Source organism: Tamandua tetradactyla, chromosome 9, assembly GCF_023851605.1.
Source record: "Tamandua tetradactyla isolate mTamTet1 chromosome 9, mTamTet1.pri, whole genome shotgun sequence".
In the NCBI taxonomy this organism is placed as follows: Eukaryota; Metazoa; Chordata; class Mammalia; order Pilosa; family Myrmecophagidae; genus Tamandua; species Tamandua tetradactyla.
The window spans coordinates 112,607,847-112,620,915 of record NC_135335.1 but is presented as its reverse complement, the minus strand read 5'-3'; the positions used below and the strand labels follow the sequence as shown (position 1 = coordinate 112,620,915).

General features: G+C 35.5%; 1 protein-coding gene across 3 annotated transcripts in view; it reads right to left on the bottom strand.

Annotated features, from left to right (window-relative positions):
- Window positions 1-13,069, bottom strand: part of CWC27 (CWC27 spliceosome associated cyclophilin) — a 328,826-nt gene that overhangs the window by 41,702 nt on the left and 274,055 nt on the right. For all 3 annotated transcript variants that reach the window (XM_077117296.1, XM_077117297.1, XM_077117298.1), the window contains one exon: window positions 8,124-8,227. In XM_077117296.1, coding sequence (XP_076973411.1) covers window positions 8,124-8,227 — 104 coding nt within the window. Of the gene's footprint in view, window positions 1-8,123; window positions 8,228-13,069 lie in introns of those variants that run through there.

The following is a 13,069-nucleotide window of genomic DNA, read 5'->3' as shown; positions in this document are numbered from 1 at the left end:
AGAACAAGCTAAATGACACGGAGTTTTTAAAGATCTGAAAAAGAGATACGGCTGGAAAGGAAGACAGAGACAGACCATGGAAAGATCTGAATTCCAGATTAAGGAGCTGAGCTCTTTACAAGTAACAGAGAGCCAGTGACAACTGCTGAACATAAGAGTGATTTTAAGACAAGTAAATTCACAGATGGATTTGAAAGGGAGAAGCTAAAGATACATGGACTATTTGGAAAGCTAAAAACACAAAGCATAAAATATGACTCATGAGCTGAATTAGGGATATAGAAAAAAAAAAGATGGAAAAATATGAACAGCACAGCCTTGTTTTCAGATGGAGGCATTTTAATTTTAACCAAATTCCTTAAGCATTAATAAGGGCTTATCTAAGTATTATACCATTAATAAGAGTATTATACCATTAATAAGAGAGATACCTCAGAATACCTTCCACATTGTATTTAAGTACAATATATATAATTACATATCTTTTGAATGACAATGCCACTTAATTTACAGGATAATTCAGTACTTTACATAAGATTTGAAGGCAACAAATGGCAAAATGCCAGGAGAAGACGCACATAGAATTTACTCAGAATTATAAGAAAAGGATAAAGAAAAATAAAAAAGGAAGGAAGAGAGGGAAGGAGACAGAAATGAATATTTATTAAGTATTCTCTACATTCCAGACACATGTTATAAAAATACAGAGTTTAATAATATATTGTTCCTTGCCCTTGAAGAGTTTATAATCTAGTGGGGAAGAAAGAAAGTTTAACAGGCAACTTCAATCCAGTTGTAACAGGGATAAATACAGGGATGCACAGAGGAAGAGCCCTAACTCGGTCTTAGGGAGTCAAGAAAAGCATCTTGGAGGAGATGACACCAAAGCTAGGACACAAAAATCAAGGACACAGAAAAATCAAGGAGGAAGGGTGGGGAGGATAGTGAGCAATTTTAGGGAGGGTGACAGCATGTGCAAAGGCCCAGAAGAGAAGAAGGATATAATGTGTTTGTAGAAATACAGGTACTTCAATATGAGGGTAGAGAAATTAAGCAGAGCCCTGATTTTGACAGTTTTTGTGGACTAGACAAAAGGGCTAAAAAGGCTAAACTGCAGGCAAGGGGAATCAAGGAAGGGCTTTAAACAAGAAGTACTAAGATCTAATTTGTAAGTTGGAAAGGTCAACTTGGCTGCAATGTGGTAAACGGACCATAGACAAGCATGAATGGAAATAAGGAGTTCATTTATGAAACTTGCAAAAAATCTAGGCAAGAAATAATGGTGACGCGAACTAGGTGGCAGCAGCATGGATGGAAAGGAACGGCTGCATTTGGGTGAAAATGGAAAGCCTGATGATAGTATGAGGCGAATACCTGGATATGGGCAAGACACAGAGGATTTAATGCGAACACAAGGCTTTTGGTTTAAAGACACAAGTGAATTGTGGTGCATTTTTAAAAACAGAGAAGATAGGAAAAGCAGGTTTGGGGTTGATAAATTCCGATATGTATATATATTGTGCATAGAAGACAGCAAATTGTTTAGGGGACAACCAAGTAAAGATGCTTAGTAGGCAGCTGAATATATGGCTCTATGGTTCAGCAAATAAATGTTGGTGTTAGAGGTTTGGCAGGGAACTACTGTCAGCATATACATAACTGTACCGGTACCTAAAAGCAGGCAAGATCACCTGGAGTGGAGCGAATGAGGTCATCAAACGAGGAAGTGTGAGGCTCTAGAGTAGAGAACCCTAACATTATGGGGGTGAGTGCATTCAATGATGGGTCCAGGGAAGATGCGGGTTAGAGAGAGGGGGAAAAATCAGGACAGGAGGGATGGTTTTCCAGAAGCAAAAGGCAGAGAATATTCTAAGTAGGAGAGGGTGATCTATTAATAGGATCTCTAAACTGAACTGTGTCTCTAGTTTGAGAAGCATCTTTTGTCGTTTAAATGAAAATGGTGTTTGCAACATCTGTGAGAGTAACCTCAGAAGTTGTGGTGTAGTGAATGGGATATGAGGAAGTAGAGACAGTGAAGGAAGAATATGCCATACAATTCTGCTTATAACATGAGGGTAGAGATAAATGGAAGAGGTTGTTGCTTTTGTTTTTGCTTTTTTTTTCAATTGGAGAGAGATTTAAGCATATCTAAATGATGATGAGGAGTGTGAATCAAACAGAGAAAGGGAGATAACTGAGGAAGCAAGATTACCGAGGAGAAGAAAGTTAACGAATCAGCAGTACAGAGGGAGATGTTAGTATTCACTGGAGCAGGAAGGAACCTGGAGGAAAAGATGCATGCAGACAATTACCCAAAAAAGTGTCAGATTTAACAATGGAATTCAAGAAAATGGCCATATACAAGATTTAAGAAATTTAGTAACCTTCTTAGATCCTAGAAATAACCAACTAGAAAATATATTAGAAAAAAATACTTCACAACAGCATCAAAAAATGTAGAGCTACTGGGAATAAGCCTCATAAAATGAGAAAGACTTTAATTTTAAAAAATTATATAATTTTCTTTCAAAAAATAATTAGAAGAAAATAAGATAATAAAAACCAAAAAAACATAAAGAAAAAGGTAGATAAATTTAAATAAAAACTCAAAACATTTCTAGGTTAAAAAAAAAACAAATTTGAAAGACAGGTCATCATTGGAACAAGACAGTTATAAAACCAAAAATGAAAAATTAGAATCTAAAATAAATAAAAAATCTGAAATCTCTCAAAAGTAAAAGAATACATTTAAGTAATACCATGTAAATGAAAAAAAAAACATATAAAAAGCAAACAGGAACAATTAAATAAAATGGCATCCCACAGGACCTTCTGAAACAGTTAAGGACCAGTGAGGGGTTGCTGTGGGGATGGTAAGGGTTCTGTCACAGAAGGTCTTAGCCAATGGTAAGAGGTAGATTTTAAACTAGAAAATACTGGAGACCTCCTAGAAACAAGGAAATCTTGTAGATCTTTTGGATCACAAATTGGCACTTGGAATAAAGCTTCCCAGGACCTACAGATTGGGTCAGAACCTCCAATAGTGAAGGATGATCATAACACACACAATGACTAGAGATACCTTTGCCCAGTGGTTCTCAAAGTGTGACTTGGGACCCCGAGTCTGCAAGGTCAACATTATTTTTGTATAAACACTAAGACATCATGTGCTTTTTTCATTCTCTACTTCTCATGAGAGTACAGTGTAATTTTTCAGAAGATACATGATATTGAAATAGTCTGGATGCAGAAGAGATATGAGTATCCTGGTAAGGCAGATAGTCAGGATTTGCAAAACATGTAAAACAATGCCACTTTTTCACTAAGTTTTTCTGCTGCGGAAAATGTAATTATTTTTCATTAAGGATGTTATTTATGCTAACATGCAATGGGTTTATTTTATTTTTTTAATGTTAAAAATGTCATACTTATAATTTTTATGAGGTAAATAGCAATAGTTTTATTCCACATAAACAAAAACTCTTTTTGGACCTTAACAATTTTTAAGCGTGTAAAAAGTGTCCAGAGACCAAAAGTTTATGACTTGCTGTCCTAGACACTGAAGGGTGAAGAAGATCTCTCATTTGGCAAACCAGGGCCTTGATCGTTCTCATGACCTCTGTCCTTAGACGTCATGTATTTGTGATGGCCTGACCAATCTGTTACCCTTGCCTGGCAACATCCTGTTTGAATGAAGTGGGAAGTATAATAAAAATATCCACTTTCTGTCATTGCAGACTTCACTCAATACATGACAGAACCACATACAAATCACAGTATGCATTACATATAAAAGGTGTATCAAGTTTTGCCAATATGAGTCTTTTAAAGGGATCTTATACTGAGGTCTTGGTAGATATAGCTGTCAATAATGATTTTACAACTGCATTATTAAAATTTCACTACTTTAGATAATCAGACAACTGGTATTCATTGCTTCTACGTTAATTCCAGAGGAAGGCTTTAAAACGTCTGTTTTCCAAACCTTAGTTCTCAGAACTCTAATCTCTATTATAAACAAACTGGCTGACTGATGGATAAATCTGAGTTCTCAAACAAACCAAGGTACAGTAATAAAACTGACCAACCAAATAAAAACCCCAAACAAAACCAAAATCATATCCAGAAATTGACCCATAGTGGGGGTGTTTTTCATAAACAAGAACAGGACTAGTTCAGAGCTAATGCTCTTGAGAAGAGGAGTTATGTTAACATTTGTCCCAAAATGTTACTAAAACAGAAGGAAACAAGCCTGTATTTGTACAAAGTCCAAGCATTTCTTCTAAAATGCTATTATTCTCTTTCATGAAGCACTGTAAAGTACCTTAATCAATTCTTTGAATTCTAACAGTAGTAAAGGGCCCTCTTAAAAATGATATTTATTTGTAAGTATAAATTGGAATGACATTCTGGGAGGGCCATTTGAAGATATTTAGCAGAAGCCTACCATGTATACCTACTGACTAAATAACTCCAGTTTTAGAAATTAAGCCTGAGAAAATAGGCAATGATTTCTAGACACAAGGATATTCACTGTAGCAGTATGATCCCATTTATGTTTAAAATATGTAAGTACACAGAAATATCTGGAAGGCTATAAGCATGTATAAATTAATAGTATTTATCTGTAAGTTTGGAAATACAGGTGGTTTTTATTTACTTTTCTTGGGGGGGGGTTCTGTATTCTGAGTTTTCTACCTATATAGTAAAACTAATTATTGAAATATTTACTTTGTACAACCATGCAATTGTTAACATTTTTCTAATTCTTATACTGAATACTGTATGTAAGAAAGTGGTGGAGGAGAGAGATAGAAGGAGGAGAGGAAGGCAAACAGACATCAGTTTTCTGATTTTCATTGTACAATATTTGCTGTAATTTTACATTACTCGAAGATTTAACATCCTGGAAAGAAATTTTCGATGGAATATAGTAGTGAACGGTTAATGTTCACAAGACTGCAGTCTTCTCTCATAGATTTAATTTTTCTCTTCTTTTTGGAAACGCTCATTTTGTTGTGTAAGCAGCAGGTGGCTTTCTTTTGTAAGTCTCCCCAATGCCTTGTTCAAACATAACTCTCAAACCTTTTTTGGGAGCTAACCAAGCTTTATCTAACCAACCCCAAACTGGCATATGGACTTCATCCACAGGGTCATATGAATCCTTTGGCTGATGCCTCCTGCCATGTGTCTAATTGGTTTTATAAAATCCATGCTTGAAGGACTCTATAGCTACATGTTTGTGATTCTGTGGGACTAAGGAATGTAGTGGCAAAGAGTCTATTCTAGCTGCTAAACTAGAATCTGGTGCCCATCACTGCCACCAAATATTGGCAGTATATATACCAACAAAGGAAGAATTCAAGCAATTTTGAGTGAAAAATCTGTATCATGCATTTCAGCTTAGAACTACTAATAATACTTCTTGAAATGACTTGTTAGACAGTGAAATCTGGAAATAATTATCAAACACCATACACATTGTTTACGATAGAATCATATTTCTTTTCTTTCTTTTCTTTTCTCCCCCTTCCACCTTTTTTTTTTCTGCATAAAAAGTAGAATGCTGCTGAATAGTACCCAAATGTCTGTTGTATACCATGCCAATACAGCAGCTCAGCCAAAAAATGCGAGTAGAACAGTTTGCCAAGTAAAAGAAAACATAACAAATTGGTAATGGTTCCTATCTTGACAGAAAATGAAAATGATCCCTCAATGTGTGGCCACTCATGTGGATACATAAAAATGTCTTAAAAGCAATCATTTTACCTCAGATAACAGACCCTGACAGTGTAGTACAGCACACTGGCCGACTTTCACTTCTTAGAAAAGCAGCAACCGTGACCTACCAAACCGTCTGGGAACCATGTAATTTATGCATAACACACATGCACATGCCATGCACTCATAATATTTGCTATAAATCATTTTGAATACAAGACTCCTTTTTCTGGGAGGAATATATTTTATGAGTGAGGATCTAAACCACCAGCGATTTGATAAAGCTGAACGGATTTATTTAAGAACAAAAATGATGCTGTTCTTTATTAGGTTGCAAAAATTCAATAGTCTGTATTGCAATATATAGGGATCCCATATATTCTATATGATTCTGCATAGTGACTTGAACACTAAAGATACCATTATTAAATGCTAGATAAAACAAATGAAAAAAGTTCTGGAAAAGCGTGGTTTACACTCTGACACTGTTTAGGAGATTGCAATTGAAATGAGCTACTCACTGAAGACCTGATAATAGTTCCTTTAACTTATTTTCTCCTCTTTTACCACTTACCTTTTTTCTCCAGATGGAGAACTGGCCAACATCGTTGAACATTGCTTTCCTTCTCCCTGTCTTGTGAAGTTTTCCCTTTTTTCCAACCCCCTGATGATGATGTTAGTCAAAACAGTGACTGTATTGTGAAATCACATCAAAACCAAAAATGATGCTTTAAAAAAGACATAATTGATATATTAAACTAACGAGGAATTTAAAATAAGAGATTACTGAACCAAGGGACTAGGAAGAATCTTGGGAAGTTAAATAGTCTTGCCAAGTTGGAAATAAATTTGAATTCTGTGGGTTATAAGTTTCAAATAAAACTTCTGGGGTTTGAATTTGCTGGTGACTTTCCTGTTCAATAAAAAAGGACTTAAATGGCTTATAAAAAGGTTAAAAAAAACTTATTGGGCATCAAACTCTTCTTACAAAACACCATCTTGATGAGTTAAGTATAAATGGATCAGAAACACATGGATCATATTTCCTTAAAAATGCATATGGATTCAGAACTAAGGGGAAGAGGACTTGGTAATTTTTTTGTGTGTGTGGTGGCTGAACCCAAAACATTTGAAGATATTTTGAGACGTTCAAGGAATCCAAAATAAAACTAAACCTTTCCCATCATATAAAAAGCAGAAAGTTCTACACTATGCGCATTTATCTCTATGGGTCAATCAACACACACCAGGACTTTGCCTTTTGCATCTTCTGCCTTCAAGCAACTTTGGATTTAAGTATAACACACATAAGTAGAATCCTATTAAAAGAGAGTTTAAGAAAAACTGGTATATATACCATTATCATTTGAAAACTACAACTTAATTGAGAATATACACAAGTTTTTTCAAGGTCCTAGGTTAGGTAGGATTGATTGCCTTTAGATTAAAGTAATATACTGTTGCAGAGTTTAACTGTTCACTTAATAAGTGTTTTTATGTCTTTCTAAAATGTGTGTTCCAGCCCTCCTTCTCCACCCTCTAGATTTGTGAGTGCTCCACAAATCTTGCTGACTGTTTTCCTGGAGATAGGAAGTGTTGAACAGAGTTCTGAAATAGGGGGGAGACACCGTTTGGCAGAGAGGAGTGAAACTATGATTCTGGGTTGGGGTAATGGCACATGTGATGGTTCAGAGGCTCCAGAAGGTGAGTCATATGTGGAGGGTGATATATTGGCTTGCTTGCAGCAATGTGCCTGAGCCAGAGTGGAGTGGGAGGTGGGGGCAGTTAGGTGTGGAGACACCTAATATACTGCATGTGAAGTCAATTTGAGGACAGAGGCGTAAGAGAAAGGGAAGCATAATTCTCATCCATTTTTTTGTTCGCTAGTATAGAATAAAGTTCTAAGTACAGGACACGCAGATGTCACTAATTTCCTAGTTCTTATGGGTATCTTAAAAAGTTGAAAAGATATCCAAAGACAAAGTGAAATGAACTCAGTATGTGTTGCTAGGAACCTGTAGATCAGAAATTTGAAGAGGACTTAGTAGGGTTATGAGGTGAATTACTAAAATATAAGAAATTAATATTCTCAAGTTTGTTTTCTAATTGTTTATCATGAGTGAATCTTATTTTTTCCATAAAAATTAGGTTACTAAAGGTAGGGATGGTGTCACGTATTTCTTGCATATTCTCCACTGGCTAGCACAATGCTGGGAACATTCTAGGCACTCAGTAAAAGAGAAATGAAGTAAGAGGGTGATGAGGAAATAAAATGATGACAGTCAGAGAGAAGGCAGAGTATGAAAGAAAAGGAAAACGTGGTAGAAATGCCCAATAGTGTGTCTGAGTGCTGAGCGCTAAGTCTATTTGCTTATGGTCAGTAAAGAAATCCCAGGTCTTACCATCCCTCATCGTCGTCCACTCCCGCTTCAGAAACGTCATTCTCAGGAGTTTCAGCAATCGCTTGAGTGAGTTTAGATTTAAACTGGTTGAGAAGTGCAAGTGTCTGAAATAAAAATTAGACTGCTAAGCTTTCTAATAAAGATAAATGTAACTTTCAAGGAGACACTAAAATATGGTAGAAAAGAAATTACCTACCAGGCTATAAAACCTGGCTAAATAAAATTTGATAAATGCATGATTTTGAAGAAAAACAACCAACCGCTTTCAAACTGCAACAGTGATATTCACAAGCGTGTCATTCTATTATATTCTCACTGACAGTTTTCTTCAGAGCTAGGGGCCATTTTATGATTTGGGAAACTCACATTTGCTTATATAGAAGATACTTAAACTTCAATATACATTCATATTAAATTTTTCAATCTCCACAAGACAGGGAGACAATTCATTAAGCTATGTGAAATGAAAAACAAAACCCCAATAACAAATAGTATTCTACACGTAATGATGTTCCAAATGTAAACAAACAAACCTGAAAAAAAAACCAGTGTGGGGAAGATGGAATGAATACATTCACTACTACTGCTGGAAGATGGGTAAATTTAGAATAGCTGTAGAAAGCTATTTAGCCATATATATCAGAAATTTTAACATGGATATTGCTTTTGATTCAATATTTCCAATCCTGGGAAAATTTTGTAGAAAAATAGTATGAAATACAGAAAATATAAATATGAAATACAGGTTTATGTATAGGGATGTTCACTGCAATATTTATACAAGACAAAAACTGGGAACAAAGTAAATGCCTATCAATAAAGAAACAGATAAACTTGGTAAAAAACAATGAATATGTTATTACACTGCTATTAAAAATTATACGAAACATTGTATTATATTGTTATATGAAAAAAGCAAGATATGAATATTGTGCTGAGTATGTTTTTTAAAAAACGGAACATTCTTCCAAATTCTCGTATGGTTCCTATGCCCTTTGTGGGGAAGCGAAGCAAGAAGAGCCTCCAGTTCTGTAATCACATTGTCTCCTGACTATACCTTAAGAGTTTACGCTAGAATTTGAGTAAAGAATAGGAAGTTGGAAAAAAGTTTTTTGTTCTACAGTTTTAAAGAATATTTTGTTGTGAAATGAGATAAAATGCTACCTGTTTAAAAAATTGGGTGCTTAATCAAGACTTTGATACATTCAATGCAATACTAAAATACACACATTTCATAAGGAAAAAGATGTTTAATAGTTTAACATGTAACAGATATAACAAAGAGTATAATAAATTGCCAGGCAACAGAATTATTCTAGGGAATATCGTTAAGACCAACCACAGCTCATGAAAACAATGAAGTAGGTTTTGGTGGTTTAGAATCTCAGCTCAATAAACATAGGTGGTACCAAAATAACTATAAGAAACAAAGGCAGTATTGCTAAGACATGACAGTGAAAAGTGCCTTATACAGTTCTGTAAAGTTTAATGCCCAAATGGGTTCCAGCTTAAAATATACTCATTACCATAGCTGATGAATGAGATGAGATTTGGGGAAAAATGATAAATTCCTATAGAATATTCTCATAGGAATATTCTGAAGGTGGCTTGTTATTAGGGGTTAGGTATTTGTATCTACTTCTAAAGTAGTAATTATAGGACTAAGCTCTTCAAACAACATTGAAAAATAAAGAAAGCATCCCCTGTTTTTTAAACCTTATTCATGAAAACAAACTATTTACAAACTTGTATTTGTTTTACAATTAATTTTATTTACAATTTATTTTGTAATAATAAATTACAATTTATTATTACAAAATAAAAGTAATTTTATTTACATTGTTAACATTTTGGTATACATCCTTAATGGCTTTTATGTGTGCTTTTGTGTGTTTACGCATATGTATATGTATTTATATATATATATTACATAGATATATCTCCATATACCTCCCTCTCTCAATGTAAACCCCCAATTTTTTTATTGAGGTGAAATTCATGCAACAAAACCATTGTTTTCTTTCTTTCTTTTTTTTTTTTGTATGCTGTATGGTGGGGGGGGTCACAGTTCATTCTTACGTTCTGCCCCGCGTGACCTCCCCACCCCCACTCTAGGTCTCTGGCAACCACCAATCTGCTTTCCATCTCTCTGGATTTACATATTCTGGACATCAGTTAAATGGAACCACATAATATGTGACCTTTTGGGTCTGGCTTTTTTCACTTAGCATAATGTTTTCAAGGTTCATCTATGTTGTAGTATATAACAGTAACTGTATCAATTTTTAGTAGTGGGCTCTTACACACCTGGAAACGCCCTTTCTGAGGCATAAAGAAGACTGAAAACAAATGAGATATCTTCTTAGTGGAACGATTTTTAAAAACTTCCTAGAAAATCACACTAGATCAGGATCTTTATCCTGAAATTTAAAGTGGCAAGGCAGTCTGTTCTTAGAGCCAATTAATGTACTACTGGCATTTATTCAAAGAAGGGGGATAAACGGAAAACATCCCCTTGGCCCTTCTTAGCTTTCCCTATAATTATGACTGGACTTTGTCTAGCTGTATCCTAAAGGCAAGAGAGAGAGCGGACACCGGCAGAAAAGACAAGAATCACAAAAATAATGGACATATTAAGGATAAAGAAGATATGGTCTACATGGAGGTACTTCTGTTTAGCATCAACAAGCTCAGTCTTCTGGCTTTTGTTGAAGGAATGAATGGCCATCCACCTACAACACCGCACTTAAGCACAGTGAGAGTCAATCTGGCATGGAGAAGCAGTTCCAAAGCAGTTCTGCTTTGGCAGATTCTGCATGCTCAAATAAACAACTGCCCTCTGTGCCTCCAGTCCTCCCTGGGGCCAGTCCACTCTGCAAATCACATCACTTCCTCACATCAACGGATCCCTTTTCCCATAGAGTAAATCTAAATGTATTAATATGTCTCAAAAATACCTTTATGAAGGAGGCTTCTGCTCATCTCATCTCTTTCTTTTAGTCAAAAATGTTCCTGTAATACTTCAAACCTTTTGGCTCTTTGGAAAGAGATCAAAGAACAAATATACAGTTCTTTTGTCTTGCCACAGTTTACTTTCCCTTCATTTGGCTATCATTCCCTCTTCAAAGTTCAGCTGATAAATCACTTTTAGGGATTCCTAGACCATGTTAGGTCTATCCTTATACATTTAAATAGATCCCTGTATATATATAAAGCTCCCTTACCCTGTCATAGTGCTCTACTCCCCCTTTTTTGATATTACTAATTTAACTGACTCTTTTCCATGATAGCTTATAAGCTCTAAGAGGGCAAGAATGCGTCCATCTTATTTACAACTGAATACAGTGATTAATACATTGAAGGTTCTTAATAATTATTTGCTAGGGGAGGAAAAAAGAAAACCATGAAAAAATTAATTCTTGGCATCTTAGCAATTCTTAGTGTATTCACCAGAGTTGCTATTGAGAGGCCTTTGTGATTCCATGAAAACAAGTTAAAATACTTTTTAAAAATTTCATATGATATGCCATTTGTTTCCAAAACTAACTACATATGTTAGTTCTCTGTAATTACTCTTTCCTATACCTGAATTCTTGCTGAACATTCCCTATGATTGTTGTCATGGCAAAGAACTGATGTATAATCCTCCCTTACTAGTAATTAGGTACCATTTATAATATGTTTCCTGATTAGAATAATTTATACAAAAATGCTTAGTTACTGGCTTGGACTTTTCTTTGTTCCCCCTATTATTTATTTATTTTTAATCCATATGTTTTACTCATCTGCCCATACCATAGATAAAAGGAGCATCAGACACAAGGCTTTCACAATCACACAGTAACACTGTGAAAGTTATATCACTATACAATCATCTTCAAGAAACACAGCTATATTATTTCTTGAAGATTTCTATCTATATAATGCATTAGAATAACCTCCAGGATAACCTCTCAACTGTGAAATCTCTCACGCACCGACTATTTTGTCTCATCTCCCTCTGGTCGAGAAGGTTTTCTCAATCCCTGCATGCTGAGTACCAGCTCATTCTAGGATTTCTGTCCCACACTGCCAAGGAGGTTGACACCCCTGGGAGTCATGTCGCATGTAGAGAGGGGAGGGCAGTGAGTCTGCTTGCTGTGTTGGCTGAGAGATAGGCCACAAAAGAGGTTCTCTGGGGGTGACTCTTAGGCCTAATTTTAAGTAGGCTTGACCTATCCTTTGCAGGGATAAGTTTCATATGAACAAACCCCAAGATTCAGGGCTTGGCCTACTGGTTTGGTTGTCCCCACTGCTTGCGAGAATATCAGGAATTCCCCAAATAGGGAAGTTGAATTTTCCCCCTTTCTCACCATTCCCCCAAGGGGACTCTGCAAATACTTCTTTACTCACTGCTGAAATCATTCTGGGATTTATTGGGGTATCACCCTGGACAAACCTACAAAATCTCATGCCCTATTCAAGTTTCCATGTACTTCTAGTGTTCAATTAACCTGTCCATATAAGTTATATTAGGAAATACACTAGTCAAAATATAAATTTTGTACTAAATAAATTTTTTGCTTTAGACTCACACAGAAGTTGAAGTTTTAAAATATGAATGACCATCTATTTTCAACACTCTGAAATACTGACATTTCTTTGTTCTTCCCCACGCAAAAACATTTTTAAATTTGTATACTTAGTCACTATCATTGTACACTCTAGGCATTCCTAGATTATACCATCTCAGTCTTTATCATATGTCTTTCCATCTGGTTTCATATGTGCCCCGAACCTTCCTCCCTCTATCATTCTCATATTCAGTGTACTTACATTATTGTGCTACAATCAGGTAGCATTGTGCTGTCCATTTCTGAATTTTTACAATCAGTCCTGTTGCACAATCTGTATCCCTTCAGCTCCAATTACCCAATATCTACCCTATTTCTATCTCCTGATGACCT